The 23751-nt window shown below is 44.4% G+C and overlaps 2 protein-coding genes across 2 annotated transcripts in view; one reads left to right on the top strand and one right to left on the bottom strand.

Annotated features, from left to right (window-relative positions):
* The window catches only part of DHFR (dihydrofolate reductase), a 34362-nt gene extending 11485 nt beyond the window's left edge, over positions 1–22877 (bottom strand). The window contains exons 1-4 of the mRNA XM_065406139.1: positions 22641–22877; positions 21999–22048; positions 17154–17259; positions 6506–6632 (exon numbers count right to left, since the gene is read on the bottom strand). Of these exons, the coding sequence (XP_065262211.1) occupies positions 6506–6632; positions 17154–17259; positions 21999–22048; positions 22641–22726 (369 nt within the window). The 5' untranslated portion in view covers positions 22727–22877. The remainder of the gene's footprint in view (positions 1–6505; positions 6633–17153; positions 17260–21998; positions 22049–22640) is intronic.
* A 214-nt stretch (positions 22878–23091) lies between these two features.
* MSH3 (mutS homolog 3) overlaps positions 23092–23751 on the top strand; it is a 214980-nt gene continuing 214320 nt past the window's right edge. Inside the window, exon 1 of the mRNA XM_065406009.1 lies at positions 23092–23238. Within this exon, the coding sequence (XP_065262081.1) occupies positions 23092–23238 (147 nt within the window). The remainder of the gene's footprint in view (positions 23239–23751) is intronic.

Here is a 23751-nt window from a genome sequence, read left to right on the forward strand (position 1 = left end):
AAGGGCTTGAGGGTTGTAGCGTACCTATTGCTAAACTGTAGAGAGAGAACAAGGCCTGTTTTAGACAGAGGGGAGTGTTTGTGTTGCCGTGGCTGGTTGAGTTCAGGAGCTGATCCGTTGCAGGCACAGACAAGACTTCCTCACGCTAAGGGCAGGTGGTAGTGAGGTGCCGCACAACCCTGGTTATCACAGTCAGAATAATATCACCTCTGTTCAAGCTGAAGGAAAAGGTTAACCATCACAACAGAATAGAATTCTAAGAAGGAAACTTAACTGGCTCTGAAGTTGTGGTTTAGACATTACCTAATCTGGTTTCAGTATTAAGCTTTTAATCCGCCAATCACAGATTAGACTGAAGTTGGTAAAATTCTTTAGTTGGGGTTTATAACCAAATGGATAATCATTTTCTTAGAATCCCCTTTAAAACTTAAAGAATGATTATTTCTAGAACTACTTTGATGACTTAACTCATTTTATGATTTAATTCCATTTTGATGTTGATTAATTTGTTGATTTGACCTTGATTTGATAGCTGCGTTGCTTTATATTTAGTTTATTATTAACAACTTTGATATTTTCTTGATTTTATTTTTGGTTTAAGTGTATTAAATAAAATGTATAAAGAAATGGAGTCACATTTCTTTCAATAAGTAACATTACTTTAGAACCTTTGAAGGACCTGCATGATTATTAGCTAGTCAACCTAAAAACTTGACCAGCTCCTCCCATTTATTCTTTAGGTCTACTAGTTAATCATCTGCTGAGCAAATTGTGAGAACCACTGTAGCTTGATAAACCAGTGATTCTCACCGCATACGTGGCAAACTGAAATGGGGTCGTGAACAAATTTCAGGGGCGTCACAACCAGGCTATCGCTTCCTCCATTTAAAAAATATTTGTGTTTAAAACAAAACAAAAGATGAGAATTTAAACAACAAAACAGCATAAACTGATGCAGTGGTGCCTGCCAGGATTGGCAGGTAGCCTAAACCAATATCATAGGTGTGGCTTGTTACATTCTGCTCAAAGCCCTATGAACTCTGCAAATTCTGCAGATATGGAAACTGACATTTGTCCAATATGGCACAGCATTTTCCCCTCAGAATTTGCTACTTTGCTACAGCCAGGTATCTGACACTTTGATTTGCCTCCCTGCCCTGCTGGGAGCTAGCTGCAGCTTCCTCTTAAGGAGAAGATAACTAGAGTACAGTGCATGCTCTCTACAGTGTTCCATGCAGCAGAGTGGTCACAACCATCCTCCTTCTGCCCTTCACCCTTTTCTACCATTTCCCCCTCATTCTGTGTGTGCTTCCAGCTTCTTCTCCAGGGTACACAGACCAAAGCATACACCAGAATGTATTGCAGTAGCTGACAAGCTTCAAAGGTGTGCTATGGTAGTGGACAAAGGATTCTGGGTGTGCATACAGCCATTGAAAAGAGGGAGCACTGAGCCAAGAGGAGATCAAACATCCATCCACTGAATTCCTCAACTGAAGGCTTATGGGTTCATAAAAGCAGAATCCTTTTTTAATACGTGGCTATCCGGTAAATATGAAATCCTCAGAGTTTGCAAACTTCACTGAATCTTACAACACCTCCCTCCAAGTTCTTCAAAAATAAATCCGGTAAATATGAAATCCTGCAACAAAACCCGTTGCCAACTCTGTTCACATATCTATTCAAGGGACACCATCATAGGATCTAACCACATGAGCCATACCATCAGGGGCTCGTTCACCTGCACTTCTACCAATGTGATATATGCCATCATGTGCCAGCAATGCCCCTCTGCCATGTACATTGGCCAAACTGGACAGTCTCTACGCAAAAGAATAAATGGACACAAATCAGACATCAAGCATTGTGGCATTCAAAAACCAGTAGGAGAGCACTTCAATCTCCCTGGACACTCAATAACAGACTTAAAAGTGGCAATTCTTCAACAAAAAACTCCAAAAACAGACTTCAACGAGAAACTGCAGAACTGGAATTAATTTGCAAACGGGACACCATCAAATTAGGCCTGAATAAAGACTGGGGGTGGATGGGTCACTACAAAAAGTAATTTTCCCTCTGCTGATACTCACACCTTCTTGTCAACTGTTGAGAATAGGCCACTTCCACTTTAAGTGAATTGGCCTAGTTAGCACTGACCCCCCACTTGATAAGGCAACTCCCATCTTTTCATGTGCTGTATATTTATACTTGCTTACTGTATTTTTCACTCCATGCATCTGATGAAGTGGGTTTTAGCCCAGGAAAGCTTATGCCCAAATAAATGTGTTAGTCTCTAAGGTGCCACAAGGACTCCTCGTTATGTTTTTTAAGCCAGCTTGGTCACGAGACATCTCCTAGTCCTTCCTCTCTTTTGCTTGCACGCTGATTCAGAGAACAGAAACATCTGTAGTCCATGAGCTCACCTAAGTATCCCTACACCAAAAGAGGCAGAGAAGAGGTGAGGCTAGGGTCCCCCACACTGACCAGATGAGAAGAGCACAGGCTACATTATCTTAAAGGGTGATGTAATGGCTGTTCTTCTCAGGATCTCCAGGCAGCATTGTCTTTGAGGCACACTGTCTCCTGAATCTCCCATTGAAGAGGTGGTGACTCATTACTGGCTCCAACATGGGCCTGCATCTAATAAGCAAAAGCTGGCCCTATACCTTTATTAAGTCACACAAAGTAGTATGATCAAAATAAAGCTTTAAAAATCTACTATCTATGGATAAAATGATTCATTTAAATTATCAGCAGGTATTTAGTATCCACGGACCACAGATAATTTTCTACCTCCACATCTCTCCATGGTAATCTTCCAGGCATCCTTATCACCCAACTACAGTACATCCCTGATGTAAACACTAAAAATATTACCTACACTTTTCATCAAACACTTATACAGTAACTCCTCACTTAAAGTTGTCCCGGTTAACGTTGTTACGTTGCTGATCAATTAGGGAACATGCTCGTTTAAAGTTGGGCAATGCTCCCTTATAACGTCGTTTGTCCATTGCTTGCAGGAAGAGCAGCTTGTTGCAGCTAGCTGGTGGGGGCTTGGAACCAGGGTGGACTGGCAGCCCCGCTATCAGCTCCCCTCTCCCCTAAGTTCCCTGTGCAGCAGCTGCCCAGCAGGCTATCAACTGCCCACAGTTCAGCTGTCCCTCTCCCCACTGCCATGTGCTGCTTCTGCCCTCTGCCTTGGAGCTGCTCCCCGAGACTCCTGCTTGCTGTGCGGGGGGGGAGAGGGGAGGAAGAAGGGGGCTAATGTCAGGGTGTCCCCTGCCCCCACTCCTGCACCCCGCTTACCCCATCTTCCATAGAGCAGGGGGGACAAAGGACAGGGCTCAGGACGGAGGGAGCTTGCTGGCAGCAGCTGCCGTCTCAGCAAGCTGATCTAATTAACAAGGCGGTGTATTTAAGAGTAGGGTCAGAGTACTTAAAGGGGAAATGCGCATCTCTCTCTCTCTCTCTCTCTCTCACACTCACACGGTGTGTGTCTCTGTCTGCGATGCTGTCTCCCCTCCTTCCATTCCTGCTGTCTTGTAGAATGCGAGAGTTAACCCTTGAGGGCTCAGCCAATTGCTAGTTCATCATTTAGCAGTAAGGCATTCCCTGCGAAATATCCCACTCTCTGACTTCACCACCTCAACCAAGCTTCACAATCATCACTGTGTATCAGTATTAAATTGTTTGTTTAAAACTTATACTGTGTGTGTGTGTGTGTGTGTGTGTATGTGTGTATATACACACACACACACACACACACACATAATGTAGTCTTTTGTCTGGTGAAAAAAATTTCCCTGGAACCTAACCCCCTCATTTACATTAATTCTTATGGGGAAATTGGATTCACTTAACATTGTTTCGCTTAAATCGCATTTTTCAGGAACATAACTACAATGTTAAGTGAGGAGTTACTGTAATTAAAATCATAATGCTAGTTTAAATGCACAACTGTCAGATTTTTCTCAGTAAGTTACAAGCTTTCATAAAATGTCTTGATTAGATACTGGAAATAATAGAAACAGTTAAATTTAAAATCAGATTCTATTATGTTGATACAATAAACAGACTTGATCAAAAGTGGCTTGATCAACCTTACAATCTATTATTTTTCTAAACAAGGTTAGGTGTGCTATGGATCCAAATGGCATAGTTGTCTACAAGGCAGCACAAAAAAGTGCACAAGATAAAATAGTTAACGAGGTTAGACGCCTATAGTGCAGAATTAATTCACTGTAAGAGGCGGGAACATTAAAATACACATTTTGAACCACTGGATGTGCAAGAAGAAATTACTTCTGCTTAGTTTGCCCTTTCTTCTAAATTGCAGACAGAAGCCAAGTCAACTCTTGTTCCTATTTTGTAATTATGCCAAATCTGAAAAGAGTTCCATCAAAAAAAGGTATCTCCATTAAAAATGGAAGCCGAGGGCTCTGATGTTGAGTAATGAAGGGCAAATACTATTTCTACATTTTCCTTTACTAGTTGTCAAGACACTTTGGGCATAAAGCTAGGTAAGCATCTTGGGGGGGGGGGGGGGGGGGAACCTGCACTAAATGATTTCAAGATTGCAAATTAGTGATAATAATGTGAAAGATGATTTTTTTTTTTTAAAACAATGTGTTTCTTACAATTATTAAATGAACTTATGATTGCACAAGAACTTAATGACGCCTTACTCTCCCTTACAGGGAAAAGCTATAAATTTACTTTTATCAGTTATAGTGAAGGGGTTCAAGAAAAATACCTTTTTGTAAACACACTGAGGTTGGCAGAACGTAGATCTAGAATCGATGATCAGTGATAATTTTTTTCTATGCTCAAAACCATTACGAGACTAAATCTACTAGCTAGGGGAAAATACATAAAAGTAAATGTGTGTTTGTGAGCTATCAGAAATCCTGAGGCAAAGGCCTTGCGAGAAGCCCAGCTCCCCATTAATCCTAGCTGCTGGGAAATGGAAGGATGTTGTGATTCTTAACAGGATCCTGGATCCTGTCTGGAGGGAGAGGGGTCCTCTTTCACATCATCTGGTTAAAAGGGTGTCTGAAAACTTTCAAGAGCCTCCCTGCTGAAAGGGAAAGGAAATGTTCTCTCTCTTTCCGACTCTACAGCCTCCTGAGAACGGGGATTGTTGTATGCAGTGTAATTATAGCTGTGCTGGTCCCTACTTTGTCTCTCTAATGGGGTTTGGTGTCTGTTTATAGCTGTCAAGTTTTGTGCAGCCCCATGTGCAACACTTGGTGCATAATAGTTATAAATATGACAATTAGCACACTGAATTATTTGTAAGTAATTTGTATCTGATCCTAAACTTCAGCTTAAGTTCAATACACTTTGCCCCGAACAGTGGTCAGGATAGGAAACGGACTTGCAAAACAATTTGGCAAATGTAGTAAGTGGGTGGGTACTGAAGGGTGTCTGGAAAGTAGGTGAGTATTTAGGTGGGAAGATGGCACAAATGGATTTGTGAGGTGAATAGATGAAAAATGGGATAAGGGGGGCTGTGAGTTAGCTATGGAAAAGCTAAGTTTGTGGAAGGGAATGTCAAGGGGGAGGAGAGAGAAAATGGGGATGGGGGAAGCTCAGTGGTTGGGGGTAGCTAGGTTTATAGGGATGTTCACTAGAGATGGTTAGATAGCTTTGGTGAGAAGCAGAGGATGGGGGTGTATGTATGGAGAGAGTGAGTGTCCAGAGGAAGCTGATGATGATTAAGGAGGTGGCTTTGTGAGGATAGGGATGGTGTTGGGGCAGCTGGAACCTGTTGTGTGGGTGGGGAAAGATGAGTGGCTTGGGATGGGAGTGTCTGCAAGGGGCATGGCTGGTTGCTAGGTGGAGGACACTAGGTACATCCCTCATTTTCTTCTCCATTACCATCTCTGCTTGTTGCTGCCACTGCCTCACTGCTTGCCTGCTCTTCCCAGATTCCCTTTTGCTCACATACAGGTCCACAGTACCTTCTAGTTTCCATGAGCTGCAATTGCAGGACCAGTCCTGCAGCCCAGCTGTAGGATTAGATAAGTATATGTAAATGGTTAAATTAGCTTAGCTAAAAGTGTATACATGCTTTGCAGTTTGTGTAAAGTGCAGATGTGTAGCAGTTTTGGAAAGGCCTTGAAAGATGGTATGTTTGATTGCAAATACTGGACCTGGAATATGGCTGATAAGATAGGAGGAAAGTCTTCGAAGAAGAGGCCCCAATTATCAAAGATGGTTCTAACCAGTTTTAGCAAAGGAAAGGATTTGAGAAATAGTGGCCATAGTCATAGGTCTGATAAATAAGGTATAAAAAGGTCAACTCTTGAGTTTGTTGCTAGTAGTTGCCTGTCCAGTTGGAGCCAGCCAATATGGGTTTGAGTATCCCCAGTGCTAGTCCTAAGTACTTGATCAATACAACAACAAGTTATATGTGTGAGATAAGTGCTGAGCCATCTGGCTCCCGCCTCTCATGGTCCCACAATACCATTTTAAGAGTATTAATTTAGTGTTCCAACTGTACCTTATAAATGGAACTGCCTCCGATGATCCAAACCATGTCTATCTTACTTTTTAACTCTGGTGAGTCCAGAAGAACTAAAGCATCATCCAGACTTTTGGCGAGATAATGTGCTCCTTTTGGGGTTTCCCTAGAAAAATAAAGTTTGTGATAGTTAGTGTAAATTAAGTAGCTACTTTATATTTTGTCTAAATTTCTGTTTATAAACATGTCCAAATACATTTCACATTTAACACCATCTTTAGCAACAAGGTAGACTTTTTTTTTTTAAAATAAGTTTAATTAAAAGTTCCCACCATACAGTGGAATAGAATCTTCTGCATTACAAATCAGCAATTTATTTTAACAAACAACTAATTAAGTGAGGTGTAACTTGGGAATACGCAAGACAATCAGCCTCCTGAAAGGGGTACAGTAGTCTGGAAAGGTTGAGAGCCACTGTTCTAGTGAAATGCCCATAAACAAAACAGAATTATGTGTAACACACTAGGGTTGTTTATGTATGTCCAGGTGCTTTTGTTTGTTTGTTTTGTTGAAGAGCATGATTGGGCCCTCTCTTTGTAGACCGATACAATGGCTGATGGGGATGCAATACTGAATAGGGTATCCTCTTGAGAAAGTTAAAATTTTGGATGATTGCTGAAATTTTTAAATGCTGTAGGTCTAGGAGCAGATGTGTGACATTGCTTAACCCAGTTATGGACAGCACAGTGTAATGTAGCTATAATTAGATGAAAACATACTTTCTCCCTGCTGCTACTCTTTATAGTTTGGGTGGCCTATCTATCAGATTTCCTGTAGTCAACATGTTCTCTCAAACATTAACACACGGTCCTGTCTCTTGAACTGTTTTAACAATTTTGGTCAAATAAAAAGGTTTCTGACTCTGGTTTAATGCACTTCCTGTCTCCTTAGTAACAAAAACAATTAACCCCCCCTTGCCCTGCAAACAACAATCTTTGCACAGAAAAGCATAACAATAGAGCATGGCTCTAGCAGCTGCAAAAATTAACTTCACTGACTGCTATATGCAAAATGAATAAACATCCTCATCACTTTAGGAAAAGCTCTAATCTACATTACACATTTCCCCAGTGGGATTCCTTTCTACTTTATTTTGGCTTCAATTTACTATGAATAGCGTTTACAATGTGAAGTGCATAATTTCAAGAATGTTTGGATGTGTTACAGTTTACTTTTATTTGGCTCTACTGAGCAGGGTAGGGAAATAAATTAATAGAATATCTCAAAATGGGGAAGAGTGGAGAAAGAGTCATGAAGAATTATCCAACCTGCAAGATGTTTACATTTATTGGCTTCTGGTTATGGATGTATACAAGTTAACATTTGTTGTTAAAAGGGGAGTTGCTTGTCACTAGGGAGTGTGGTAGCTTAAGAGAAGCATGGAGCAAGGCTCTGAGAAACTGGAAGTATATGTTTCCCCTTAAAGGCTATTACTACCCAAAATGAAACAAAACTAAATAGAAAAAGAAAACCCGCAAAAAGTAACATAAGCAATCAAATTACCAAGCAGTCAAGAAACTACAGAAATGTGATTAAATGCAGGAACTAGGGAGAGTATGAGAAGGCTCAAAATGTCTGCATGTAGATTTGACATACACATATATAAGAAGTTAAAGTGAATTCAAGAATGCACATATGAAGAGTGCTGAATTGACTGCTCTGAATATTGGGGTCATCCACAGAACTGGTGCAGAACAAACCATGACTGTCCCACCAACAATCTTCCAGAGGAGCCAGCTCCAGGGGTATGAGAGTAAAATAGTTTCCAGGCCCAGACCTGGGTAATAAGTTGGCCAATTAATGCCAATTATAATGATGTATGCACGTGAGAATGAGAAACACTGAATACCTGTTCCCTGAGAACTGGATTAAAATTAAATGTATGACATGGGACATTAATAAATCTCAGAGGGTAACACCTTTTGACCCTGATCCCGCAATCCCTATATAGTATGAAGATGGACTGCTGAACCCATATGGATACCCACTGATTTCAATGCGGCTCCATTTGAGCACAGCAATCTGCCTGTATATTACACACTGCAGCATGGGGTCCCTTGTAGTTGGCATGGACTGGATTTGAACTGGTGGCATAGGCAAGCACTTCACCTATATCTCATTAAGCAATCCAGTAGCCTTTATTACGAAGATTCGTAGGTGACTGGGAATAAAATTAGTTTCCCTGGTTCCTGGAAATACCCTAACCTCTCTCCCTTATATAAAGTAACATTATGGACAACAATTAGGCTGTCCTCTCGTGTGTTGGAACTAGAATAATGATGTTATGTGGGGTAATAAATGTGTACTAGTTGTTTTTTGAGATGTGTTGCATACATTCATTCTACTTCAGGTGAATGTGTGCCCAGAGCATGACTGACAGATTCCCCTCCGCCTCCGTTACCTGTCAGGGTGCCTTGAGTGCCCTCTGCTGCTGTGCATCTCTGCATGAAGATATAAAATATAAAGGGTGGAGCTGTCCCCAACACCCTCCCCCTCCCTCAGTTTCTGCCTGCCATACAGACTTCAACAGAGATGGGAAGGAAGGTGGGTCATGAAATGGACACGTGCAACACATTTCAACAGAACAAGTTATGGAAAGGTAGGTAACCATTTCTTCTTCTTCAACTGATTACAAACGTTTGTTCCACTGTAGGTGACTCACAAGCAGATTGATGTGGAGGTGGACCTGCAGTCTATTTGAACAGTGATTGTAGAACAAAAGGCCTGAATCTTACTGCTCCTGGACTGATGGGCTATAGTGTAATGAAAAGCAAATGTGTGTACCGATGACCAAGTTGCTACTTTGCAAATGTCCAGAATAGGAACTTGTGCCAGAAAAGCCGCAGATGCTGCAAGTGCCCTAGTTGAATAGGGAATCATTCCAACTGGCTTACCCTGAACAAGCGGCGAACCAAGTTTGGGAACCCCTGTCCTAATTGAAGGCTTTCTACTATTTATAAGTACTTTTTGCAAGCCTTTTCTAATGGTGTTAGCCCTGAATAAAGCTCTGTGTTTGTCACGGATTCCATGACTTGCCGTGACCTCCGTGACTTCTGCAGCAGCCCGTGCGGCTGGCCTGGGAGCCGCCTGAGCAGCTTGGGCAGCCCCTGGGCCAGTCGCACTGGCTGCTGCTGGGGCAATCTTGGCCCCCCCCAATCCTCCAGCAGCAGGAATTTGGGTGTGGGGGGGCTCAGGGCTGGGGATTGGGGTGCGGGGAGATGCTTACCACAGGGGGCTCCCCTTTCTCAGCTCCTAGCTCCACATGCTGCCCCCCAGGCGCTGCCCCCGCCCACAGGCACTGGCTGCAGTTCCCAGCCAATGGGAGCTGCAGAACCAGGGCTTGGGGTAGAGTGGAGGCAGCAAGAGCTGGAGGTTGCCACTTCCCAGGAGCTGGGTAGGGAACCTGCCCCATCCCTGCCAACCCGCCCCCCAAGCACCTGTGGCGTCCCCTCTGGGCCCCCTACAGCTGCTCCTCTCCCCAGGTTATAGGCCGTGACTTTTGGTTTACTGCCCATGACCTATCCATGACTTTTACTAAAAATACCTGTGACTAAAATGTAGTCTTAGCCATGAAACATCGAGACTGTCAAGTGGAGGGCCTGCAGGTTGAGGTGGAGGAGGTGTCCGGTTCCAATGGAAAAGACAGGGGAGGTCTGACTGACAAGGTTAGCAGGGTCAAGAACTAGTGCTGCCAAGGCCACTCTGGTGCTATAAGGTGAGCATGGCCCTGTCTGATCTGGGACAAGACTTTGGGCAGTAAAAGAATTAGACGGAAGGCATATAGTAAGGTGTTCCTCCAGGGCTGCAGAAATGCACCTGTCAATAAACCTGGACTGTGACACCTCCCCACCCTCCGGGGGAACAGAAGTGATGGAAATTTCTACTGGTCCCTGTTGCAAACAGGCCCACTTGATGAGTCACTTATGGTCGGAAAATGGATCTGGCCATTTCCAGGCATAATGGCCGCTCTTAGTGACAGGAGAAGGACCTGCTCATCTGGTCTGCGAGCGTATTCTGCACCCCTGGAAGGTAAGCAGCTCTGAGGTGAATGGAGCCGACTATGTAAAACTCCCACCGGAGGATAACCTCCTGGAACAACTGAGTGGAATACCCTCCTTGTCTAGTCACATAAAACATAATCTGCTAGTATTAACAGACAACACAGCAACTCTGTCCCTTGAAATGTGGAAGAAAGGCCAAGCTCGCAAGATGGACAACTCCCAAGTCTCTGATGTTTATATGAGCCTTCAGGTCTTGGGAAGACCAAAGACCCTCAGTCTGCAGGGACTGTCCGGATAAGGCCTTTTCCTGTAGCCACATTAGGAGAGAAGCAGCCATTAGCCAAGAAGCAGAAAGTCTCATCTTCACATTCCATCTAAGTTACATTAAAACAATGTAATATCGGGCTGTTAAGGTGGTCCTGTCCTACTAGCACCCACCATCACCAGATAAAGAAACAGATCTTAAAATGGTTAAAGAAAACTTAGTTTGATAGCATTCGGTCTGGCAAGAAATCACTTATCAATAGTTATGGTTATGAAATCCTCATTTCTTTACTGTTTTGTCTTTATGGTCCCCATTTCTCTATTTTTTGTCGGTATGATCTCTGGTTCTTTGTTTCTGTCACAATTAATTTTGCTAGGTGTAAATCAATTAAGGTGGTGGGGTATGATTGTTTTACAATATGTTAGGATTGATTAGAGAATTGTTTAGTAATATTTTAGTAAAATGATTGGTTAAGGTATAGCTAAGTAGGACTCAAGTTTCACTATATAAACTGGGGTCCAAGAAGGAGACCAGCAGAAGGAACAGAAGAATAAGAAGGAAAGACCTGGAAGAAGAAGAAGAAGAACTCACCTCTAAGACACAGCCTAAGATCAAAGTTGCTAAGAATCCTCTGCACAACCATGACATGCAGCAACCAGAATCCAGACAAGACTGACCTTGTCTGGCTAACAGGGAAAGTCTGCCTGCCTGATCAGGATTGGTGAGCATAGCATTGTATGCTTAGCATATGTATTCTACTTGGTAATTGTTAATAAATAGAGGATAAGGATATTTCTGTGTAAGGCTTTTTCACTGGTAAAAGGTCCTGCAAACCCACAGAAGGTTACGCCCTGAGCCCTAGGAACAGGGTAAGGATGGGTGCCCCTAGAGTGTACGAGTAACAGAGAATTTTTGTGGGTAATAGGACCCCTCCTTCCATGTGTGCACCCCAACCCAGGGACAATGCATCTGTGACTAAGGTAAGTGCTGGTTGCAGGGGAGCAAAGGGAATCCCCCCATACAACCTTGCAGATGGTCTGTCCACCAATCCCGAGAGGACAAGATTAGTATTGGTACTAGAACCACTATGTCTAAGCGATGACTGCATGGGGAATACACTGAAGCTAGCCATCCTTGTAGCTTTCTGAGGTGTAGTCTGGCATACTGCACTATATAGCATGGCAGCATGTACCTAGGAACCTGAGGCAGCTGCATCCTTTAGTGACAGGATGTGTTTTTAGTTCCAGAACTAAGCTCCACAGTGTTTCAAACCTTGATTGCAGTAGAAAAGCTTTGGCCTTTGTAGAGCTTAGGACTGCTCTGATAAATTCTGTTCTCCGTACTGGATTTAGAATTGATTTGTCCACATTGACTAGGAGCCCCAGTGCATCAAAGATAGACTGGATAATGGCTATTCTGGACAGTACTTGAAACTTGGACTGGCCTCTCCCTAGCCAGTTGTCCAGGTAAGGGAACATGTGGACCCCTGACTTTTGAAGGAATACTGCTATCACTTCTATGCATTTTGTAAAAATGCAAGGAGCTTCCAACAGACCAAATGGAAGCACTGTAAATTGGTAGTGGATCCCCTTTAACATGAATCTGAAAGACTTCTGGTGGTTCGCTACATGAAAGTAAGTGTCTTTCAAGTCATGGGCAGTGTACCAGTCCCCTTGCTCCAGTGAAGAAATAATGGAAACTAGGATAACCACTGTCACAATGTCTGGAGTGAATCACAACATGAATGCCTACATCAGGGCAGACTGTCAAAAGCAGGGCAGACATCCCAAACTGGTGGTATGTTCTATAATTAGATTTCACAAACCCAGTACCAAATGTGAACACCCAAAGTACTACGATAGTCTTATGATGGAGTCACAGATAGACTGGAGTATCTAAGGGGACTATCTTGGCACCCAGGCAAGCTGGACTATGTGAAAAATGGTCACTTACACCAAAAACAAACAAACAAAAACTACAATTATTCCAGGTTATTCCCAGTCCCAAGAGACCAGAGACTCACCCAGGTAAAGTTGCATCCTAGATCTCACACCAAAGACAACACTGGTAGGCCAATTCTGTAGTAAACCAACTACAGGTTTATTAGCTAAGAAAAAAAAAAGTTATTGAGACGTTAAATCATGTAAAATATATGTACAGGTGAGTCAAAGTCTAAAATTCCAAATGGTAGCAGAGCTGTAGTAATCTGTCAGTTTCTAAAAAGTCTCTCAGGGCTACCCAGTATAACTCTGGGGATCTCAGTCTTCTTGTTCACTTATTTTGCTCTGTTAGAATTCAGATAGTCCAGAGATGAAGGATCTTTCCTTGAGTCCATACTCACAGTTTCTTCTTACAGAAAACAAGCTGACAGAGTCACCACACATGTGGGCTCTTTCTTTGATTGGCGAAGAGAGTATGTAGAGTCTTTGATCAAATCAACCATGCTTAAGATTCTCAGATCTGAAGTGACGTGGGACCAAGCCCTTAGGAAGTGGGATAAATGATTGGCAAATAGGGTGGCAGGAGCAGATGGCACTCTGGGGCCTTGTAGTCTGCCCTTAACAAACATGTCAAAACCCTTGTTTGGACTAACAAGCTGCTGCAAGAGACGAAGGTGGTGGTGGTTGACTGGCAAATGACTTCAGCATCACTTCTGAATCCTTTAGGCTATGGAGCCTATCAACTGCTTTGTCCGAAAAAAGGAAAGGTCCTTCATATGGGAGGTCTTGGATGGTCTGCTGAACAGGAATGATGGATTCTTCCTAAAAACGTGTGTGTGTGTGTGTGTGTGTGTGTGTGTGTGTAAATGAGGCCTCTCTCCCTCTGTGGCCCCACCCCCTACTCCTCCTCTTTCCCCTGAGGCCCTGTCCCTCTGACCAAGCCAGAGCTGGGTCAGGGAGCCTGGGCCCCTCAATCTGCCTGCGGGGGAGGGGGGGGGGAGGCTGAGAGCAGTCCCCACCCCATGTCCCCTGCCCAAGGCAGATGTAGGGTCTGCATCTTCCCACAGCTGCCTGCATGGCTCTTACCCCGACCCGCCTGGCCTGGCCTGGGGCAGGGCCTTGGGAGCAGGAGAAGCGCAGCTGGGCCATCGTAAAAACTGCCCGGGCAGCTGTGGGAAGCCGTGGACCCTCTATCTGCCCTGGGTGGGGGTCGGGGACAGGGGCTGCTCTCAGGCACCCCCACCCCAGGCAGGTGGAGTTTCCACGGCTCCCTCAGCTGCCTGGGTCCCCCGGGCCTCTCTTACCTGGGTCGGGCTCCTGCTTCCTGCTGAGCTTGGGGGCAGGGCCTCAGGGAGTTGAGGAGGGGCGGGGGGCCAGGCCTGTGGTGAAAAGTGGATGGGCCAGGCCTGTCCACTTTCAAAAGTGGGAGGGCCATGGCCCCATGGACCCCCCCGTTCTGGCGCCTCTGCTGCTGAACTTCTGGCAGGAGACCAGAAGACTGCAGCCGCAAACACCTTCTCATAGTTAGGGCAGATGCCATGACTCGAGCCACAGAGTCAGCTGCAGCCAAGCTGGCCTGAAGAGCTGTTCTGGCCACTAGCTTGCCCTTGTCCGTAATCACAATGAATTCTTGTCTGCAGTTGTCAGGTAACCGGTCTTTAGACTTCAACATGTTATCTCACAAGGTGAAGTCATACTGACCTAGACGTTCCTGTTGATTTGCAATGCAAACCTGCAGATCTGCTGCAGAATAAAGTTTTCAACCAAAAGATCTAGCCTCTTTGAATCTTTCCCTTTTGGAGTTGATGCCTTGTGTCCTTGCCTCTCCAATGCATTAGCTGTGGCAACTACTAAAGAGCCTGGAGGGGTGTGTCTGTACAGATATTCAAAACCCTTAGAATGGACAGAGTATCTCCTCTCTGCCTTTTTTTCGCTACGGAGTGGGGAGGGAAGATGGGGTCTGTTATAATACCTTGATTGGCTCCAAAATTGCCTCATCGATCAGTAGTGCCCAATTTTTTTTTAATAAGTCCTGGCTATAATCTTCTGATGTGGAAGAGTCACTCATTGCCTCTACAGCCTCATCTGGTCATGAGTAAGAGGATGCAGATGGATGCTGAGACAGCATTTGCTCTATTTCCATGTGCTGGAGAAACTGCTGGAATGTCTTCCACTTGCTCGGTACCAGTCCTGGTATCAACTATAGGAAGATGATGTTTCTGGTGCTGATGCACTCATCGTGCACCCAAGGAGATAGACTGAGGTGGATGAAGGGATGACCTGGCAGGTTGGGGGAAAAGCTGCATAGGGTCCAGAAAGGCCTCTGACATGGTCTTGGGGTCCATTCTTAACCAGGCCATTGCTCCTTGACAGGTGGCTGCTGTAAGACCCATGGCACATAAGTCTCAGATGGAGAATGCACACTGTACCTAGGTTGAGACACATAAGACCCAACCTGTGGTGTATGAAGACTCTGAGACCTTTGATAACAGGGGAGCAGAACTCATTGTCACCAGAGAGAGCGAGCGCCTGACTCTGGAGATGGTAGTACCAGGGAAATCATAGCCGGCTTCCCTCTTCTTGACAGTACTGTTTTATGAGGCAAGGAAAGAGTCAATTGCAAGGACACTGCAAGCTTCAGAAGCCTGAAGGCTGGAAGCCTAATCAACAGAACCAGCTGGAAGCCTTCCTGCCCCGCTGGAACCAATATTGAGAAGTTAAGTAGCTCTCTAGTAGCTGCGTACCATTCCAGTGTCAACTGTACCAGCATAGTCTCTTGGGCTTGCGGTTTCTCCAGAAGATAGCCTGAAGAAGCTACAGTGAATACTTCAGGAGTCCATCTCAATGGAGCTAGCACAGGTTAACAACCTCCTCTTCTTAGATTAAGAGTATTCTGGGAAGTGCCTCCTCTTAGAGTCCCTCCAGGAATTCTTGCCTTTAGGGAGGGTTCAGTACTGATGATCTTGCTGAGTTAGGTACCAAGTCCCTAGAAATCTTGTGCCTCTTTCTCAGCTCCAATGACAGACAACTCAGGCAGAGCACTCGAACAAACTCTTACGTATCTGATGCCTGCTCTGAAAAGGACGGCACTAAGGATAGACAGAATGCTGACTCTATATGAAGACACTCTGTCCTTCTCTGAGTTAGTCTTAAATCCTTTGCAGATGTGACACTCGTCACTCACATGGGATTTCCTCAAGCATTTCAGGCAGCTGGGATGTGGGTCACTCACTGGCATCAATTTGCTACATGAACAACATGATTTAAACCGCGGAGATGGAAGTGTAGCTCCAGTACTGAAATTTAAAACTGGCCAGACTAAAGACCTATGGTGGAATGGACATGTGCAATTACTTAAAGAAGAACTAATCTTAATACAAGTATCAGAAAGCTGATTGAAGGAAAAAGTATGAGAATCATAGGTGCTGACTCCGTGGGTGCACTGGGGCTGGAGCACTGACAGAAAAAAAAAAAAAATTGTGAGTGCTCAACACCCACCAGCAGCCCTGCGGATCAGTGCCTCCCCCTCCCTCCCAGAACGTCCCTTGATCAGCTGTTTAGTGGCGTGCAGGAGGTGCTGGGGGGAGGAGCGGGGGTCGAGCACTACCCAGGAACTGAGAAAGTCGGCACCTATAATAAGCCACATTTATGAAACAAGTCAGGATCAGGTGGAGGAAAATTATTCAACTGTAAGGACCAAGTACGATTTTCAAACTTTTGCTACTGACATGCTACTCAGTTCTCGTACCAACGAGCTAAGTCTGAAGTTTGATCATATCTTGCACTTAATACATTTTAGTAATTAGACAAGAAAATTGGGGGAATCTTTCAACTTTTGCTAGCACCTTTTGGAACAGGAAGACAAAGTTAGCACTCAGAACCACCAATAGCTACAGAGAAAGTTCCTTAATATGCATAACTGAATATCAAAACTATCACTCTTAAAATTACGTTATCAGGCAGAGTTATCTTATTTCCCTAGATGATCTCCTGAGGTCTCTTCGAACCCTAATCTTCTATGATTCTATGATTTGCGGTACCATGGTGATGTGTGGTATGAAAGCCTATATACAATAGAAGTAGTGCCCACACTAAGTTCTTTCCAGACATATAAGAAGCTCAGAATCTTAGGCTGGACAGACAGGCAAACACAAAAAGGATTTTCTATACAAATCAACAAGATAGGTCACTTAGCAGAAGTTGTTTTATATGAGGAACATAAGAGACAGGCTGCATGTTCTGTTTATCCTACCCCCTCCACAAAATGTTATTTTACAAATGATTCCAGGTAGTTTAAGACAGACACTTCATAGTTGTATTACTCCAAAGTTCAGTTATGAAACACTAACACACTACACAAATAGTAATCAAAGTTAACCTGATTATCATTTACTTATGAGATCATCAGGATTTGTACTTACTTGAGCTCTCTGCTAAGCACTATATTAATTCTGTCTTTTAAGGGGCGATTCTTCTCAGGAATTGAGAACCAGGTCCTCTTACCCATTATCAACACATTCTGTTTACCTGTGTAATATACAAAACATTTTTTAAAAACTGTTTCAACTTAGTACAGAATCAGAGATGGTGGTTTAGTGACATCTAGTGGATTTATCCCCCCCAATCTCCTTTGAATTCTATTTAAACAGTTAATATGTTCAAGTGCAAATTTTAAACATTAGCAAGACTAAATGTAAGTAAAAGATCAAACTTAGGCCCGGATCCTGTGATTGCTCATGTGAATAAAGTAACATAAGTGTTTGCAGGATCAAGGCCTTGGTATGCACTCTTTTAAAAAGCCAAACAAAAAATGTAAGTTTTAAATATAAAACTGTATGACTTATGATTAACAGAGTATCTATACTATCCAAAAGAGGACAGCTTCGTGGCTGCTTTGATTTGGCCCTAACTTCCTGGAACCCTGGTTCTTTTCACTAGAAACAAGTTATAACATGTTCAGTATGTGATATTTAAACTTAAAAGCATTTCAAATATCTCTTTCCCTAAAAATGTAGGATCTACATCCCACAACATTATAAAAAAACGATTTTGCCACTGCAAACATTTCCAGAAAGCTAGTGCAAGGTAGGAGACAAACTCACCTACACCCTGAAACTAAATGGGACTGTTTTACAAAGCTGGACTTTGTGTCAAACTTAACATCAGCATTTTAAAACGTTAGTGGCAAAAATTAGACTATTCACACCAGCATTTAGTGTACTAGCTTAGTAGAACACCACCACTGCATGATGCACTGTGTAAAACTAAAGTGTACATTTGAAAGCACTGACAGCCATGCATAGAATTAGGTGTAAACTGAAGCTACACACAAGCACAATAATGCTGGTAAAGATAAAGCTTCTACTTGTTGGGAAACTTTCTTTTTGTAAGATCTGGGACCCCAGCTACAAGTGATAATGCTATTTTGTATAAACTCTTGAACTAGTCTGCATCCCCCCCGCCAATTAATACTTTCATTTTGAAATCTAATAAGCCATGCATTTTACTTTGAGGTTTCTCTTTGCAACAATGAAAACAAAATAGAAAGATACATATCAATATGTATCTGAATTATGTCATGCCAAGATGTGCAACTATTGCACTATGAGATGAAAGGGGGTAGATTTAGGCTTGTGGTGAAGCATTTATAACTTTAAAAGGAACATTGTTCAAGAACATTCCATCATAGTTGGGCAAATTTACAAGAATGAAAACATCAGGTAAAATTTGTTGCAATATCTTTAAATTAGATTTACAGCAAGGAAACCTCTCTCAATTAACATTAGATATTAGGATGTTCAATAGGGCTTGACTACATGGAAGTTTTGCACTAGTTCAAGTCGAGTTAATCTGCATCTAAAACACTAGCATGCATGTGTCACTGTATCATAGTGCATTGACTCTGCACTTACTGCATTCTGGAATCCTCTTGCAAAGTGGACTAAGTTTGCTGCAAATTGAATTAGTTTGGTCTGTTGTTTGTGTGGAGGCAACAGCTGCACATCACTATTTACATGACTCCAATGGCTATTCCACACTGCTTCGAGGTCGACTGTTACGGACCTATCTACTGACATGTATGCCTTCGTCTGCTCTGGTGTCAAGTTCCCAGGGAAATCCACTCCCCCATTTAAAAGCTGACACCTGGGGCCAGATTTGGCCCATTTGGTCTTGGGTTTGAGTATTTCAGCATGCTTGTGATACTACAGCAATTCTACTCCACAAACACCACAAGATGCTGCTGCTTGTAGCTGTGCTGAGACCATGGATCTCACCGCCATCTGGGGAGAAGCATCAGCGCAGGAAGATCTTGTGTCCAGCTATTGTAATAAAGCCTGTTTGTGGACATTGCAAAGCAGGTCTGTGAGGGGTCATGGCTGGGCACCTATCAGTGCTGAATAAAGAGCAAGCAGTTCAGGAGGGTCTATATTAAAATCAGGGATGCAAGGAAAATATTAGGCAGGGGTCATGTGACCTGTCCATTTTATGACTAACTGGACTGGATTTCACACAATTATACAGCCACCCACCCCAAACAGTTTGTGGATCCTCCTGCCAAGTCTCTTCCCTGCCCCCACTTGAGGAAGACTGGCAATAATCACTGGAGGATTAGCAGGAGAGGAGTTGTCTCCTGAAAGTCAGGATCTGTCTGGGACTCAGGACTCTGACGCACAACAGGTTGAAACCCAACCCAGTTCTTGCCCTGCATTGGCCAAGCCCAAGTCCCAGCCAGAAGCCCAAAGCAGGACTGAAGAGGCAGATACTCCAGGGGGGAACTTCAGCGTGTAACTACCTCCACCTCTACCCCGATATAACACGATCTGATATAACACGAATTCGGATATAATGTGGTAAAGCAGTGCTCCGGGGGGGGGGGGGGGGGGGGGGGGGAAAGAGGCTGCACACTCTGGCAGATCAAAGCAAGTTTGATATAACAGGGTAAGATTTTTTGGCTCCCGAGGACAGCGTTATATCGAGGTAGAGGTGTATCTTTACAATTTACTAATTATTATTGTGTTAACTTGCTAGCTTCTGTTCTGGGTGCCCCATGGTGGCAGCCATTCTGACTCACAGTGAAAACAGTCCCAGGATGCATGCTGTAATGAAGCAACAGACCATGAGATACCCTCTGAGAGCACAACACCCTCAATTTGCAAAAAGCCATCACCATATGAACACACAATTCAAACTGAAAAAATGGAACGGGCTTTCCACATGCACGCTGTTGGTGTAGTTTGCATACAGTGCTTTACCAGATGCACAGCATCTGTGTGAACAAGCCCTTATAAAAGGAAGTGTATTACAAGGATGTAAGGAAGTCTCTCAGAGAGAAAATGAGCTATGGAAATAAAAGCTTTTTTCAAAAAAGGGATTAGATCAGTGGTCCCCAAACTTTTCATGGTCCTCCTCCCCCTCCCCCCCCCGGGAGCTGGGGCCGTGGACAGGGGAAAGGGGGCTGGGGCTGGGTAGCGCTCCCTCCCTTCCCCCAGTGGGTGCTGGCCCATGCCCTGCTGTGCCCCCTGAACATTCCTCTGCAACCCCCTACAGGGGCGCATTCCACAGTTTGGGGACCTGTGGATTAGATAATTTAAATTACAAAGTAACTCATTCAATTGTTCATACAATCCAAACCACTAAACAAAATGAGATGGTTAGGACTTTAAAAGCAATAAGTGGTTTACTGTGTAAAGTTTAATGACAAATCAGACATTTGAAAACTTAGCCATGTAAGTGTAATTCATCACACTTTTTAAGAAATTTATATACGTACATAACTAGCATTGTCAGTTTAGAACCAGACTCTACACAATCAATATCTATGGGGAATACAAAAAACACACAACTGACCTGTGATAAAATTGTCTAGTGTATGTTAAGACATATGCTAATAATATATCAATATTAGGGTTTATCCAGTTAAGAAGGTCGAAAGGTTCCTAATAATGAGTTAGCTGGCATTGCTCACAGAGCAATATAATTTTTGCACAACCCCTCCAGAAATCACAACATGCCATCTTTAATATGGTCCTGGCATACACACTCCAGATGAGCCAAGGTTATTCAAGGTCATATCTGAACCAAGATTCCTAAATGTGATGACACACGAAAGCAGTGGGGTCAAGTAGAACTCTTTTTTTAAATTAAACCCTAAAAAAGTCATTTATAAAAAAAAAAATCTGTGCCATAATTTAATTATGCAGTTTTGATATTCAGCCCAATATTATATAGAATATTTTTAAACATTCAGTTTAAAGTTTTAACATAAGAACAGCCATACTGGGTCAGACCAAAAGTCCATCTAGCACAGTATCTTGTCTGCCAACAGTGGCCAATGCCAGGTGCCCCAGAGGGAATGAACAGAACAGGTAATCATCAAGCGACCCATTCCCTGTCGCTCATTCCCAGTTTCTGGCAAACAGAGGCTAGGGACACCATCCCTGCCTGTCCATTGGAATAGGTGTGTCATCTATCTCCCCTCCACAATTAGGGAATCCCACGGCCGCAAAGCCATTCACTATTTCATGCACATTGCCAAGAGTCACAGTCCTTCGTAGCAGGATGCCATCAATAGCTCTGCACACTTGCGTTAACGCAGCCCCAATGGTCAACTTTCCAACTCCAAACTGATTCGCGACCGACCAATAGCAGTCTGGAGTTGCCAACTTCCACACAGCGATCGCCACGAACTTCTCCACCAAGAGGGCGGCTCTCATTTAGGTGTCCTTGCGCCGCACACAGTTCCTGGAAGGTGGCTTTCTGCATCCCAAAGTTCTGCAGCCATTGCTCGTCATGCCAGACCTGCATAATGATGCAATCCCACCACTCAGTGCTAGTTTCCCAAGCCCAAAAGCAACCGTCCACCGTTTTGATTTAGAGAAAATAAAGCAAACTTTTTCAGAACATAAAGTGTTACAGTCTGCAATAAACTAAATAGTTCCATTTCTACTTTTATTAACAGGTAGGTAAAAGCAAGATGAAAAACTACCTATTTCTATAGCTTAATTATGCTTTGTAATTTGCAAATTATTAGAATTTCACTCTGCCAGTCAAATTACATTCTCAAAAAACCCCATTATGAAAATTTATCTCAATATGATCAGTGTAAATAGCTATATAACAGTAATATGAAAAGATACATGTATTAACTTATACTAAAATAATAAAGGCAATATAGACAGGAAAGTTACTAATCTTTTCAATTTAGTGACATCACAGAAACTAATTTTAATAAGTAGAAGCATAAAAAGTGAAAACACAAACATTACCTTCTACAGTGGTTGTTGTGGTCATTCTCTGAAAATACTTAAACTCATTCCTATCAATAGAACAAGAAAAAAAAAATCACAATATAGGTTTACTCAGAAAAATGTGTTTGGATTTCTTTTGTTGATAATAAAAATAGAATTTAAGTGAATTTTAAATAAATGTAAACAAGTTTATTGCCCCTGAGGTGCCATGCTGAAGTCCTCGATTCATCTAGGATGCATTATGACAGATGCATAGAAAGCAACAGTGCAAGGCTGTGTACAGCCATGCCTGAAACCTGACCTTTGCGACCCAAGTCCCGGGGCAGGAGTAATCCAGCCCCGCGCCTCGAACCCGAGCACTGTTAAGAACGAGCCTGAGACCCATCACGCTCGTTTCCTGGAGGAGACGCCGCAGCCCAGCAGATGGCCCCTGCTCCACTGCTACTAACCCGTCTGGTTTCAGACACCCATGGGCGAAAGGCCCCACGCAGTCCCGCCGAGCCGCCTCTGTCCTGCCTCGCGGCGCCGACAGCCCCCTCCCCGCAGACTGCACATCCCGCACGCCACGCTCCCTTTAGAGGCACCCGACCCATGGGCACGGACAGCACCGCGTGCTAGGTCTGCAGTGTGTTTGCGCAGCCCTCGCCCGGGTCGCACTACCTGAGTGGGGGCCAAGGGAGGTCTCCGTTCTTCCCGATGCCCATGTTCTGGCACACAGCGGCTATGAAGTTTAAGGGGCGGACCATGGCGCTTCCTTTCTGCTGTCACCTCCCGTCTGTTCAGCCTCCCGCTTCGTGCGGACTTTGGCGTTAGCGCGCCACAGTCCAGCCTCGGAGGGCTGACCATGCGCAGAGCAACACAGGCCTGCCGTGCTTGCCTTTTGGGGGGAAGGGGAGGGACAGCACGCCGCTCACTGCAAAGCGTCACGTGACCGGACATCACCAATCACCTCTCTCTCCAGAGCTCCACCCCGGCAACAGTTCATCCTCTTTTCCTTCTAACTCCGCCCCTTTCCAACCTGCACGTGGTGCCGTGATTGCGTCACTGTTGTGTTCGGCGGCGCGCGTAGGGAGTTGCGGGGTCTGGGCTGCTGGTTCCTGCGTTCTCAACCATGCCGCGGGGGCGAGAGCCCCGCGGCCCCGGACAGTCGGTGCTGAGTAAATTCTTCCGGCCGGTGGGGTCCCTGCGCGTAGTCGGGTCCTCAGCCGGCTCCGAGGCGAGCGGCGGCGAGGGGCTCCAGGCTGCGGCTCCGCACACGGTGCGCGGGGATGGGGTGCAGTGGCAGCCGGCGTGACGGGTGTAGGGAGAGGGACCGCTGGGCCGGGCGGGTGTGGGGCAGCAGCCCCGGGGCGGGTTTTTTTAACGGGCTGTGTGACCCTGGGTCGGTGCGTGGCCACACATACTGCAATAAACCTCTGCCAGCGCCACGGCGGGCCCTGACCTACCGGGCGTCTCCCGGGGCCTCGGAGCCCCTCATGCCACCTCCACTTAAGTGCTGTGGTGCCTGGGTAATTGGTGTTATAATGCTGGGCTAGCTCCCTCATCCCTCTCGCCAGCAACACCACTACCAGAGCTGTATGGCTGAAGAGTCCCCGGTTGTGGTGTTTTGCTGTCTTGTCTACACTGTAATGCTTCTGATGACGACACTCTTAAGGGCTAATCTACACTAAGCAACAGAGGGTCCTGTGGCACCTTTAAGACTAACAGATGTATTGGAACATAAGCTTTCGTGGGTGAATGCCCACTTCGTCGGATCTACACTAGAAATTAG

The sequence above is a fragment of the Emys orbicularis genome, chromosome 6, assembly GCF_028017835.1.
Source record: "Emys orbicularis isolate rEmyOrb1 chromosome 6, rEmyOrb1.hap1, whole genome shotgun sequence".
Taxonomy (NCBI): Eukaryota; Metazoa; Chordata; order Testudines; family Emydidae; genus Emys; species Emys orbicularis.